Source organism: Phalangium opilio, unplaced genomic scaffold (genome assembly GCF_054372755.1).
Source record: "Phalangium opilio isolate 3A_F unplaced genomic scaffold, DU_Popi_V2 ptg000013l_1, whole genome shotgun sequence".
Lineage (NCBI taxonomy): Eukaryota > Metazoa > Arthropoda > Arachnida > Opiliones > Phalangiidae > Phalangium > Phalangium opilio.
In genome coordinates, this window is record NW_028324148.1 from 16,010,455 (window position 1) to 16,023,577 (window position 13,123).

The following is a 13,123-nucleotide window of genomic DNA, read 5'->3' on the forward strand; positions in this document are numbered from 1 at the left end:
CTGGTCAAAGGCCCGAATTTTGTAAAAAAAAAAAAACGGTTCTATGATGATGGTCAGGCAAAAACCACTGGTCAACACCAAAATCAAAAACTCAGTCAACTCCGAGATTCCGGCAGAATTCAAGTCATTCAAGATGTTTTGGCGCTAACTTACGGTGCGTTCTGTGACTAATACCGGAAGCTAGTTACCTATAAAATCACCATAGCCAACTCGATAATACGGTACCTGACCTTGAACGCGGCAAAATTAATGTTATTCAACTTTCAACACGTTTTGGCGCCAACTTACGGTGCGTTCAGTGACTAATACCATAAGCTGATTACCTATAAAATCACCATAGCCAACTCGATCACGCTCAATCGGTAGGCTACCGAATAATAGGTACCTGACATTGAACGCGACATTATAATCTACGATTTCCCTCCAAATTAAAAAGTTTCTTTGACAAAGGCTTAAAATTTAAATATATGAAAATAAAAAAGGCGGTTTAAATTCAACTAGAGTGTTTATTAATGACTATTGACACTAAATTAATTCATATAACATTGAGAAATAATACAAGTTGACCCATCCATACACGTTTTACATATATATTTATAAAATAACCTACTTTGGGGCGATAATTTATTTCGGCGTTTAATTAACGGTGTATTAATTACATTATTGGAATGACAATGTTGACGATAAACGCCCGCCCACTTTTAAATTAACATTTAAATTTTCAATTAAAACAAACTCAACGTTTTAAATCAAATCCATTTAGAATATTTTTACACGCGAAATCCGTTTTAAAATTTCGTTATTATGACAAGTTTGAAAGGGAAAATCTCACGTTAAGGACTAGACGAGGGCCTCGGCTTCAAAACGAGACCAATCAAGTCAAAATGTATAGCAAAAGATCAAGGAGGATGCGTAATTGGAGAGTTAACTGTGGGACGGCTTAGGTCCGGTGGGATGCTAGAAAAGGGGGTGGAATACTCGGAAAAATGGCGGACGGTGTACGTTAGACGAATCATCAACATCAAGACCGTCCGCCATTTTCAAACGTATTCCTCCCACCGGAAGCCGTTCCACAGTTAGCAGGACCGAAATATTTCTCTCAGATCAATATACCGGTCGCTGGTTACCATAGCCCACCCGATCACGCGCAATCGGTAGGTCCGGTGGGATGCTAGAAATGTGGGGAGGAATAAGCGGAAAAATGGCGGTAGGTCCGTCCACGTCAGACCAATCAGGACGACCGTCCGCCCGCCATTGTTCCGCGGATTCCTCCCTCATTTTCTAGCGTATCATTGAAACTAAGGCGTCCCACAGTTAGCAGGCAGATTTCCCTCATATTAGGCGCGTCATCCTTGAGTTTTGACTCGATTGGTCACGTGCTGAAGCCAATAACCCCCCCTATCCTACTCTATCAATAATTGGACGAAATTTTCCCCTTTATATAACGATTTTAATTTTTAACATTCTACCCTTTCAATATACATATATATTAATATTATAATTATTATCATAGAGATTTCCGTTAAATTAAATTAATTAAGTTCTGGAATAAAGCATTTTATTTCCCACAAAAATCTTTCCACCTTAACTCGTTAAATTCTACGGACCAATTAAGACACTCCATTTTATTAATTTTATTTGTGTCCAACAACGGCGGAAAAACAACGTTTTATACTAAAGTACCTATCAACGTGTAATAATTATAAGGTGTAATATATATAATACATTATACTCTGTGTCCCGCGGATTCCGCCAAATCCAGCGTGATTTTGAAATAAACGTAAGGGAAATATTCGCCGGATCCCATGTTTAAACCGGGAATGTCCTGTCAACATCAACCAATCAGATTCAACCACACTCGGACATTACTCCCAAGTTTTAAGTTCATAAATTCACCCGAGAAACATTCCCAAAGTTTTTGAGCAATTTAACACCTCAATTATTCCCAGCATACATTGGGAAAATTATCCCCATACATTAGGGAAATTGTTCCCATACTTTAATGGCAATTTCCCTGAACTTTTTCCACACTATAATGGCAATTTCCCTGAACTATTTTCCACACTATAATGGCAATTTCCTTGAACTATTTTCCACACTATAATGGCAATTTCCTTGAACACTTTAATGGCAATTTCCCTGAACACTTTAATGGCAATTTCCCTGAACACTTTAATGGCAATTTCCCTGAACACTTTAATGGCAATTTCCCTGAACTATCTCGCATACTTTAACGGCAATTTCCCTGAACTACTCAAATACTTTAATGGCAATTTCCCTGAACTACTCAAATACTTTAATGGCAATTTCCCTGAACTATCTCGCATACTTTAATGGCAATTTCCCTGAACACTTTAATGGCAATTTCCCTGAACACTTTAATGGCAATTTCCCTGAACACTTTAATGGCAATTTCCCTGAACTATCTCGCATACATTAACGGCAATTTCCCTGAACTACTCAAATACTTTAATGGCAATTTCCCTGAACTACTCAAATACTTTAATGGCAATTTCCCTGAACTACTCAAATACTTTAATGGCAATTTCCCTGAACTACTCAAATACTTTAATGGCAATTTCCCTGAACTACTCAAATACTTTAATGGCAATTTCCCTGAACTATCTCGCATTCTTTAATGGCAATTTCCCTGAACACTTTAATGGCAATTTCCTTGAACTACTCGCAAACACTTCAATAGCAATTTCCCTGTCTGGAAACCCCCAAAAACATAGCAGCATAATGAAAGGTTGTTTGCAAACTCACATCAACGGGTCCTTGGGCGATGCTGGTGTCCAGATGGCAGTAGAGGTCATTCAGGACGTCCCTCAACTTCTTCATGGACTTCTTGTTGGGTCGCAGCAGCATGGCTTGGAAATTGACCGGCAGTCCGTACCTGACAGACAGACAGAGAGATTGCAATAATAATAATAATAATAAGCCAATGGGGGCCTTCCGATAACCGCAATGATGCAATGATACAAACCTTAAAACGGATTCGACAAAAACTCTGAGAGCTTTGACGTGAACCCAAGACACGAAGATTTCGCTAAAGTTGACTTTTAACCACCTGATCAGCAGACCCTAAACAAGAACAAGCCACAAACCACAAACCAATCAATCAACCCCATTGGTCAAGATTAAGAAATTTAAATTCCTTATGGGAAAATATAGGAACTGTTTTTCCCCCAGAATTATAGGATTTTATGGGAGAAAAATAATCACGTGTTTTTATAGGAAAATATGGGACAATTAAAAATTTAATACAATTAAGTCAAAAGTATAGGATATTATAGGATACTTAATTAGTATAGGATCGGTTTAAAAATATAGGATATTATAGGATAATTAATATAGGTTATTATAGGATATTATAGGATAATTAATATAGGTTATTATAGGATATTATAGGATAATTAATATAGGTTATTATAGGATATTATAGGATAATTAATATAGGTTATTATAGGATATTATAGGATAATTAATATAGGATATTATAGGATAATTAATATAGGTTATTATAGGATATTATAGGATAATTAATATAGGTTATTATAGGATATTATAGGATAATTAATATAGGATATTATAGGATATTATAGGATAATTAATATAGGTTATTATAGGATATTATAGGATAATTAATATAGGATATTATAGGATAATTAATATAGGATATTATAGGATAATTAATATAGGATATTATAGGATAATTAATATAGGATAATTAATATAGGATATTATAGGATAATTAATTAGTATAGGATTGGTTCAGAAATATGGGAATATATAGGAATTATAGGACTGCTCCCTGTTGACGCAAACTTAACTTACGTATTGCTTCTTTTTGTCGCTTTCAAGCTTGGCAATTTCGTGTTTTCCCTGCGCTAATTCCGTCTCATCGTAAACAAACTCCCGGACTATGAATCTAAATAAACAATTTTAATTAATAATTAAAGTTAAATAATCAGTAATAATTAAAAGGGAATAAAAAGGGGGGGGTGGATTACTTTTTTTCTCTAGCATTGTGTTTATAGGAATCAACTGCTTTTTGGAAAAGGGTGACGGTGAAGAGACCGTGTTCGTTATCTTCAAAGATTAACCTGAATCATCAATTAATTACAATTACAATTAAGTTCAGCCTTAATTAGTGCTTGTCTTTGTTCTCGTTAATACAATGGTAATTAGTGACTTACTGACTAGAGCGAGGCACGACCATGTCGGTCAGTTTCTCGTAGTTCAGTTGCCATTCTTTGTACATTGATTTGGGGATGACGACCAATAACGTTGTCAGGTATTCCGATCCCAAAACAAAGTGGTCCTTCTTCACCAAATCCGCCAAATTGCGAACTAACAAACTCCCCCTAAACCCCACCCCCCAAGAGAAGTTTTATTCATTCATTAAACCACGACATCTTTGCAAATTAATTGAAATTATTTTAAAATTGCTAGCAGGGTCTTTTGGAAAACAGATTTCCCCGAATTTTAATACGTTTTTCCCCCGAATTTCGCACGTTTTTCCCCCGAATTTCGCACGTTTTTTCCCCCGAATTTCGCACGTTTTTCCCCCGAATTTCGCACGTTTTTCCCCCGAATTTCGCACGTTTTTTCCCCCGAATTTCGCACGTTTTTCCCCCGAATTTCGCACGTTTTTTCCCCCGAATTTCGCACGTTTTTTCCCCCGAATTTCGCACGTTTTTTCCCCCGAATTTCGCACGTTTTTCCCCCGAATTTCGCACGTTTTTTCCCCCGAATTTCGCACGTTTTTCCCCCGAATTTCGCACGTTTTTCCCCCGAATTTCGCACGTTTTTTCCCCCGAATTTCGCACGTTTTTCCCCCGAATTTCGCACGTTTTTCCCCCGAATTTCGCACGTTTTTCCCCCGAATTTCGCACGTTTTTTCCCCCGAATTTCGCACGTTTTTCCCCCGAATTTCGCACGTTTTTTCCCCCGAATTTCGCACGTTTTTTCCCCCGAATTTCGCACGTTTTTCCCCCCGAATTTCGCACGTTTTTCCCCCGAATTTCGCACGTTTTTTCCCCCGAATTTCGCACGTTTTTCCCCCGAATTTCGCACGTTTTTTCCCCCGAATTTCGCACGTTTTTTCCCCCGAATTTCGCACGTTTTTCCCCCGAATTTCGCACGTTTTTTCCCCCGAATTTCGCACGTTTTCCCCCCCGAATTTCGCACGTTTTCCCCCCCGAATTTCGCACGTTTTCCCCCCCGAATTTCGCACGTTTTCCCCCCCGAATTTCGCACGTTTTCCCCCGAATTTCGCACGTTTTCCCCCCCGAATTTCGCACGTTTTCCCCCCCGAATTTCGCACGTTTTCCCCCCCGAATTTCGCACGTTTCTCCCCCGAATTTCGCACGTTTTCCCCCGAATTTTGACCGTTTCTCCCCCGAATTTCGCACGTTTTCCCCCCCGAATTTCGCACGTTTTCCCCCCCGAATTTCGCACGTTTTCCCCCGAATTTCGCACGTTTTCCCCCGAATTTCGCACGTTTTCCCCCCGAATTTCGCACGTTTTCCCCCCCGAATTTCGCACGTTTTCCCCCCGAATTTCGCACGTTTTTTCCCCCGAATTTCGCACGTTTTTTCCCCCGAATTTCGCACGTTTTTTCCCCCGAATTTCGCACGTTTTTCCCCCGAATTTCGCACGTTTTTTCCCCCGAATTTCGCACGTTTTTCCCCCGAATTTCGCACGTTTTTCCCCCGAATTTCGCACGTTTTTTCCCCCGAATTTCGCACGTTTTTCCCCCGAATTTCGCACGTTTTTCCCCCGAATTTCGCACGTTTTTCCCCCGAATTTCGCACGTTTTTTCCCCCGAATTTCGCACGTTTTTCCCCCGAATTTCGCACGTTTTTCCCCCGAATTTCGCACGTTTTTTCCCCCGAATTTCGCACGTTTTTTCCCCCGAATTTCGCACGTTTTTCCCCCGAATTTCGCACGTTTTTTCCCCCGAATTTCGCACGTTTTTCCCCCGAATTTCGCACGTTTTTTCCCCCGAATTTCGCACGTTTTTTCCCCCGAATTTCGCACGTTTTTCCCCCGAATTTCGCACGTTTTTTCCCCCGAATTTCGCACGTTTTCCCCCCCGAATTTCGCACGTTTTCCCCCCCGAATTTCGCACGTTTTCCCCCCCGAATTTCGCACGTTTTCCCCCCCGAATTTCGCACGTTTTCCCCCGAATTTCGCACGTTTTCCCCCCCGAATTTCGCACGTTTTCCCCCCCGAATTTCGCACGTTTTCCCCCCCGAATTTCGCACGTTTCTCCCCCGAATTTCGCACGTTTTCCCCCGAATTTTGACCGTTTCTCCCCCGAATTTCGCACGTTTTCCCCCCCGAATTTCGCACGTTTTCCCCCCCGAATTTCGCACGTTTTCCCCCGAATTTCGCACGTTTTCCCCCGAATTTCGCACGTTTTCCCCCCCGAATTTCGCACGTTTTCCCCCCCGAATTTCGCACGTTTTCCCCCCCGAATTTCGCACGTTTCTCCCCCGAATTTTGACCGTTTCTCCCCCGAATTTTGACCGTTTCTCCCCCGAATTTCGACCGTTTCTCCCCCCGAATTTTGACCGTTTCTCCCCCGAATTTTGACCGTTTCTCCCCCGAATTTCACCCGTTTTCCCCCCGAATCTTTCCACGTTTTTTCCCCGAGTTTCCTCCCGTTTTTTCCGACCTTTCACTTAAATTGCCTGACCTATATCTTTAGCATTTCCTTAATATGAAACTTACGTTGATTTTCTCTCGAGCGATTGAAGATTTGTTTTTAAGGAATTATAAGCGGAGGCTTTGGCTTTCAAATCAGTATCAATCTGAGAAACTTGCTACAAAATAAAACAAACAAACAAAAAATATTGTTCGTTCATTAACTTTGCGAAATCCCTTCATTAATATTTAATCAACAAACAATAAAACAGAATAATTAAATAAACAAACAAACAAACGAAGAAATGATTAAATAATTGAGGATGGAATGAAATGAACCTTGCTGATAATTTCAGTCAAATTTTTGAGTGATTGTTTGACCGGATATTTGGCCATATCCCATTGGAATCGCGTCAAATACGTCCCCAAATCGGCTGAAAAAGACAAAGAAAAACTTTCAAGGGGGATTGACGGACAGCGTCAATTATGGAGGTCAAGTCGGACACTCGGACACACACTCCATAATTGACGCTCTGACAATCAATCCCCGTCACTTTAATACCTTCCTCATTTAAAACACACGAGGCCACCACCAATTAAATAATATCTCACCTCCGTTAACTTTTAAATTCTCAGTTAAATTGCTACGTTGGTCTTCCAGGACATCCCCCAAATATGACGTCAGTTTACGGGCCACCCTAACAAGTTAATTAACGTAATTAATTACGTTTAACGCGTTTAATTAAGAGGACAATCTCTATTACGATTCGACGTAAACATCCAGCCTTCCAAGATCATCCGAAAGTCCCACCAACTGATCCAAAGTACCAACCTAAAACGAAAATGAACAGATATGACTGCAGCCTCCTTACACATGGGGGCAAATCCTTCCCGAGTATGTTATAGTCCTATTCACAGGCTAGACTTTACTTTACTTTAAAATACGGGGCAGTTTGTTCAATAAATATCATGATTTATTCAAGGTTAATTAAGGTTAAAATTAAGGTGCGCGGAAATTAATTAAAATATATATTTTCCATATTTTATGTCTATATTAATTACCCTTCATATTATGGGTTTAGGTTAGGTTAGGTTAGGATTCATTTAGTTAGGTTAGGATTCATTTGGTTTAGTTAGGTTAAGTTAGGTTAGGTTAGATTTGGTTTAGTTAGGTTAGGTTAGATTTGGTTTAGTTAGGTTAAGTTAGGTTAAGTTAGGTTAGGTTAGATTTGGTTTAGTTAGGTTAAGTTAGGTTAGGTTAGGTTAGGTTAGATTTGGTTTAGTTAGATTTGGTTTAGTTAGATTTGGTTTAGTTAGATTTGGTTTAGTTAGATTTGGTTTAGTTAGATTTGGTTTAGTTAGATTTGGTTTAGTTAGATTTGGTTTAGTTAGGTTAGGTTAGGTTAGGTTAGGTTAGGTTAGGTTTGATTTAGTTAGGTTTGATTTAGTTAGGTTTGATTTAGTTAGGTTTGATTTAGTTAGGTTTGATTTAGTTAGGTTTGATTTAGTTAGGTTTGATTTAGTTAGGTTTGATTTAGTTAGGTTTGATTTAGTTAGGTTTGATTTAGTTAGGTTTGATTTAGTTAGGTTTGATTAGGTTTGATATGATCTAATTTGATTTGGTTTGATTTAATTTAGTTAGGTTTGATAACTTTGATTTAATTTAGTTAGGTTTGATAACTTTGATTTAATTTAGTTAGGTTTGATAACTTTGATTTAATTTAGTTAGGTTTGATTTAATTTGATTAGGTTAGGTTTGGTTATATTTTTAGATATTTTATGGTATCTGGTGGCTAAGAATATATTGAAAATACAATATAATGAAAATACAATATAATGAAAATATTGGATTTAAAATAGTTTCCACAACTTAAATGTAATTAGGTAATTATCATAGAATTAACCCCAAGAAATGATATTTATTGGAAAAAGTGTATTTTGAATGTGCCTAGGGCTAAACTGTAAAGCTTTTCCCTTTCCAAAGATACTAAACATTTGTGGTCATAGCAATGGGGATCGGGGACCCGGGTAATTAAGCAAAATGTTCATTAAAAAGGGGGGCCACGGAAAAGGTCTTTCAAATAAAAATAAAGGATCTTTTTACCTTGAGGTCAGGAAGATGAAATTTGAAGTTTTCAGAAAGGTTATTCTGTTTCGACGTGACGTTATTCAACGTTTCCCACGTCTGTTGACAAGTTTTCTCGCCCGGAGCCGAAATAATCCAGTATTCCGTCATTTTAAAACCTGACCATTCCATCAAGGGTAAAATTGGAATTTAGGACTATTAAAAGCGTAAACTTGATCTAAATCTTATCACTCGCGCATTTTAATATCCCTAAACTCTCAGGTTTTAATTTGATAATCATAAACCGTAAAATAAGAATGATATTGAGTCTTATTGACTCAAATTATAACAAATTATTGACCAAGGCTTAATGAAGTTTTTTGTTTATTGATACTTTAATACCTATATTAAGAAATATTTTGGCCTAAAACTTAGCGGAAAACTAAGCGCGAATATAATCCTGGGTTTAACATTCGTAAAAATAAATATATAGCGAGTAATTTTAATTAAAGAACTAACAAACCTTTACGCAATTTCCGTCAGCTGATGCCCCTTTAAAAAATGGCACACAAACCCAAAAAAGCACGTGATTTTGTAGACTACTGCATCTAAACGAGGTCAGCGCATAAATGCCTAATCCTATTTCCACAGAAACGAAAATCAGTTCAGTTCAGTTAGGGAGAGGCACTGAAAACAAGAACGGGGAATTTAAATATACCTCGTTCATAAGTCAATTTATGATAAGCATCTAAATGCGCGCCTGTATTCTTATTATCAAGGTTTATCAACTGAATAAATTTCCCCCTTTTCCAAAATTTTCTATGTTTTTACCACAAAATAGTGGTACTTTTCCAAACTATTGCGAATTAGCTTGTTACTCGATCCCCACGTTTTTTGTATCTTTGGATGGGCACTCGGGGAGCAAATATACTCAAAGGCCATCCCTGTATCTATAGTAGAACAAGAGTTACAAGCCTCCAAGGTTTAGTGTAAAAATCATAAGTAACATAATAAAAATAAGTGAGACGATACCAAAGCTCACGAACATTTTGCGTAATATGAGTTACGAGCCTCCAAAGCTTATTTTAAAATATCAAAAGTAACCTCCTAACAATAAGTGAGACAAAAAATAAGTTGATGACGATATTGAGGTAGCCTCAAGTTTAAAGTATCCTTGTATGGGGAGCAAAGAGTACTATAACATATCCAAAGGAGATCCCCGTATCTCTAATAGAACGAGAGTTATGAGCCTACAAAGTTCAGTGCTAAAATCATAAGTAACATAGCAAATAAAGGTGAGAAGATACCATACGTTGACGAACATTTTGCTTAATATCTCGGCCCCTGTTTGTCGTAGCCCTATGTTCTTGGTATGGCTGGATGGGGGACAAATTGGACTATAACATACTCAGAGGACATCCCCCTATGTCTATTAGAACCAGAGTTACGAGACTCTAAAGTTGGGTGTGACGCTATTTTTATGGCATGTTTTTGAATATTTCGCTTAACTTCTCGGCCCCTATATGACGCAACCCCAAACCTTTGGTATAGTAGGATGGATGACAAATTGGGCTATAACATACTCAAAGCACATCCCCGTATCTCTACTAGACCCACAGTTACGAGCCTGCAAAATCGGGTCTAATGCATTTCCTATGGAGGGGTTTGTTTGTTCACGTTTTGCTTAAATATTTGGCCTGTATTTTCGATCAAACATCAGAACATATCTGTAGTGCAGTGGTTATAATATCCGCCTCACTCCCGGAAGTCTACAGGTTCGAAACCGCGAAGTTTTTTTTTTTTTTTTTTTGCTTGGGATATGTAAAGACCTTTATAATTATCCGAACATTTGTGTCAAGGTCACATTATTTACATCCCCGTATCTCTGGTAGAACCAGAGTTCCGAGCCTCCAAAATTTAGTTTAATGCATTTCCTATGGAGGGGTTTGTTTGTTTACGTTTTGCTTAATTACTTGGCCCCTGTTTGTCGTAGCCCTAAGTTTATAGTATGGTTAGATGGGGGACAAATTGATCTATAACATACTCAAAGGACATCCCCGTATCACTACTAGAACCAGAGTTACGAGCCTCCAAAATTGGGTCAAACGCTTTTCCTATGGAGGGGTTGTTCGTTTACGTTTTGCTTAATTACTTGGCCCATGTTTGTCGTAGCCCTACGTTTTTAGTATGGTCAGATGGGGGACAAATTGCACTATAACATTCTCAAAGGACATCCCCTTATCTCTACTAGAACCAGAGTTACGAGCCTCCAAAGTTGGGTCTAATGCTATTCCTATGGAAGGAGTTGTTTCTTTACTTTTTCCTTAATTACTCGCCTGTATTCTCGGTCACCCATAATAACATATCTGTAGTGTAGTGGTTAACACATCCGCCTCACTCACGGAAGGCCACAGGTTCGAAACCGCGAAGTTTTTTTTTTCGCTTGGGATATGTAAAGACCTTTATAATTATCCGAACATTTGTGTCAAGGTCACATTATTTACATCCCCGTATCTCTGGTAGAACCAGAGTTCCGAGCCTCCAAAATTTAGTTTAATGCATTTCCTATGGAGGGGTTTGTTTCTTTACGTTTTGCTTAAGTACTCGGCCCCAGTTTGTCGTAGCCCAAAGTTTTTAGTATGGTTAGATGGGGGACAAATTGGGCTATAACATACTCAAAGGACATCCGCGTATCTCTACTAGAAAAAGAGTTACGAGCCTGCAAAGTTTATTTTCAAAAATCAAAAGTAACCTCCTAACAATAAGTGAGACAAAAAATAAGTTGACGACGATATTGAGGTAGCCTCAAGTTTAAAGTATCCTTGTATGGGGAGCAAAGAGTACTATAACATATCCAAAGGAGATCCCCGTATCTCTAATAGAACGAGAGTTATGAGCCTACAAAGTTCAGTGCTAAAATCATAAGTAACATAGCAAATAAAGGTGAGAAGATACCATACGTTGACGAACATTTTGCTTAATATCTCGGCCCCTGTTTGTCGTAGCCCTATGTTCTTGGTATGGCTGGATGGGGGACAAATTGGACTATAACATACTCAGAGGACATCCCCCTATGTCTATTAGAACCAGAGTTACGAGACTCTAAAGTTGGGTGTGACGCTATTTTTATGGCATGTTTTTGAATATTTCGCTTAATTTCTCGGCCCCTATATGACGCAACCCCAAACCTTTGGTATAGTAGGATGGGGGACAAATTGGGCTATAACATACTCAAACGACATCCCCGTATCTCTAGTAGAAACAGAGTTACGAGGCTGCAAAGTTGGGTCTAAAATGCAATTCCTATGGAGGGGTTGTTTGTTTACGTTTTGCTTAATTACTTGGCCCCAGTTTGTCGCAGCCCAAAGTCTTTAGTACAGTTAGATGGGGAGCAAATTGGGCTATAACATACTCAAAGGACATCCCCGTATCTCTACTAGACCCACAGTTACGAGCCTGCAAAATCGGGTCTAATGCATTTCCTATGGAGGGGTTTGTTTGTTCACGTTTTGCTTAAATATTTGGCCTGTATTTTCGATCAAACATCAGAACATATCTGTAGTGCAGTGGTTATCATATCCGCCTCACTCCCGGAAGTCTACAGGATCGAAACCGCGAAGTTTTTTTTTTTTTTTTTTTGCTTGGGATATGTAAAGACCTTTATAATTATCCGAACATTTGTGTCAAGGTCACATTATTTACATCCCCGTATCTCTGGTAGAACCAGAGTTCCGAGCCTCCAAAATTTAGTTTAATGCATTTCCTATGGAGGGGTTTGTTTGTTTACGTTTTGCTTAATTACTTGGCCCCTGTTTGTCGTAGCCCTAAGTTTATAGTATGGTTGGATGGGGGACAAATTGATCTATAACATACTCAAAGGACATCCCCGTATCACAACTAGAACCAGAGTTACGAGCCTCCAAAATTGGGTCAAACGCTTTTCCTATGGAGGGGTTGTTCGTTTACGTTTTGCTTAATTACTTGGCCCATGTTTGTCGTAGCCCTAAGTTTATAGTATGGTTGGATGGGGGACAAATTGATCTATAACATACTCAAAGGACATCCCCGTATCACTACTAGAACCAGAGTTACGAGCCTCCAAAATTGGGTCAAACGCTTTTCCTATGGAGGGGTTGTTCGTTTACGTTTTGCTTAATTACTTGGCCCCTGTTTGTCGTAGCCCTAAGTTTATAGTATGGTTGGATGGGGGACAAATTGATCTATAACATACTCAAAGGACATCCCCGTATCACTACTAGAACCAGAGTTACGAGCCTCCAAATTTGGGTCAAACGCTTTTCCTATGGAGGGGTTGTTCGTTTACGTTTTGCTTAATTACTTGGCCCCTGTTTGTCGTAGCCCTAAGTTTATAGTATGGTTGGATGGGGGACAAATTGATCTATA

At 38.9% G+C, this 13,123-nt stretch overlaps 1 protein-coding gene across 1 annotated transcript; it reads right to left on the reverse strand.

Annotated features, from left to right (window-relative positions):
- Positions 1–486: 486 nt before the first annotated feature.
- Vha44 (V-type proton ATPase subunit Vha44) lies at positions 487–9,401 on the reverse strand. The gene is made up of 12 exons (XM_089864984.1): positions 9,243–9,401; positions 8,759–8,898; positions 7,419–7,486; positions 7,267–7,352; positions 6,994–7,088; positions 6,742–6,833; positions 4,200–4,367; positions 4,014–4,106; positions 3,838–3,931; positions 2,987–3,084; positions 2,767–2,896; positions 487–1,825 (listed from the first exon to the last, which is right to left on the reverse strand). Exons 2-12 carry the CDS (start codon positions 8,888–8,890, stop codon positions 1,727–1,729), a joined length of 1,155 nt encoding a protein of 384 aa, XP_089721110.1. The 5' UTR covers positions 8,891–8,898; positions 9,243–9,401; the 3' UTR covers positions 487–1,726.
- Between the last annotated feature and the right edge of the window lie 3,722 nt (positions 9,402–13,123).

Excerpts from the sequence above, each read along its gene's own strand:
- Vha44 (XM_089864984.1), bottom strand. The coding sequence starts at position 8,890 with ATGACGGAATACTGGATTATTTCGGCTCCGGGCGAGAAAACTTGTCAA. Across the intron at positions 7,353-7,418 it reads CTGGATGTTTACGTCGAATC|GGTGGCCCGTAAACTGACGT; the intron begins GTAATAGAGATT and ends TTAACTTGTTAG. Across the intron at positions 4,107-4,199 it reads GTCGTGCCTCGCTCTAGTCA|GTTAATCTTTGAAGATAACG; the intron begins GTAAGTCACTAA and ends TTGATGATTCAG.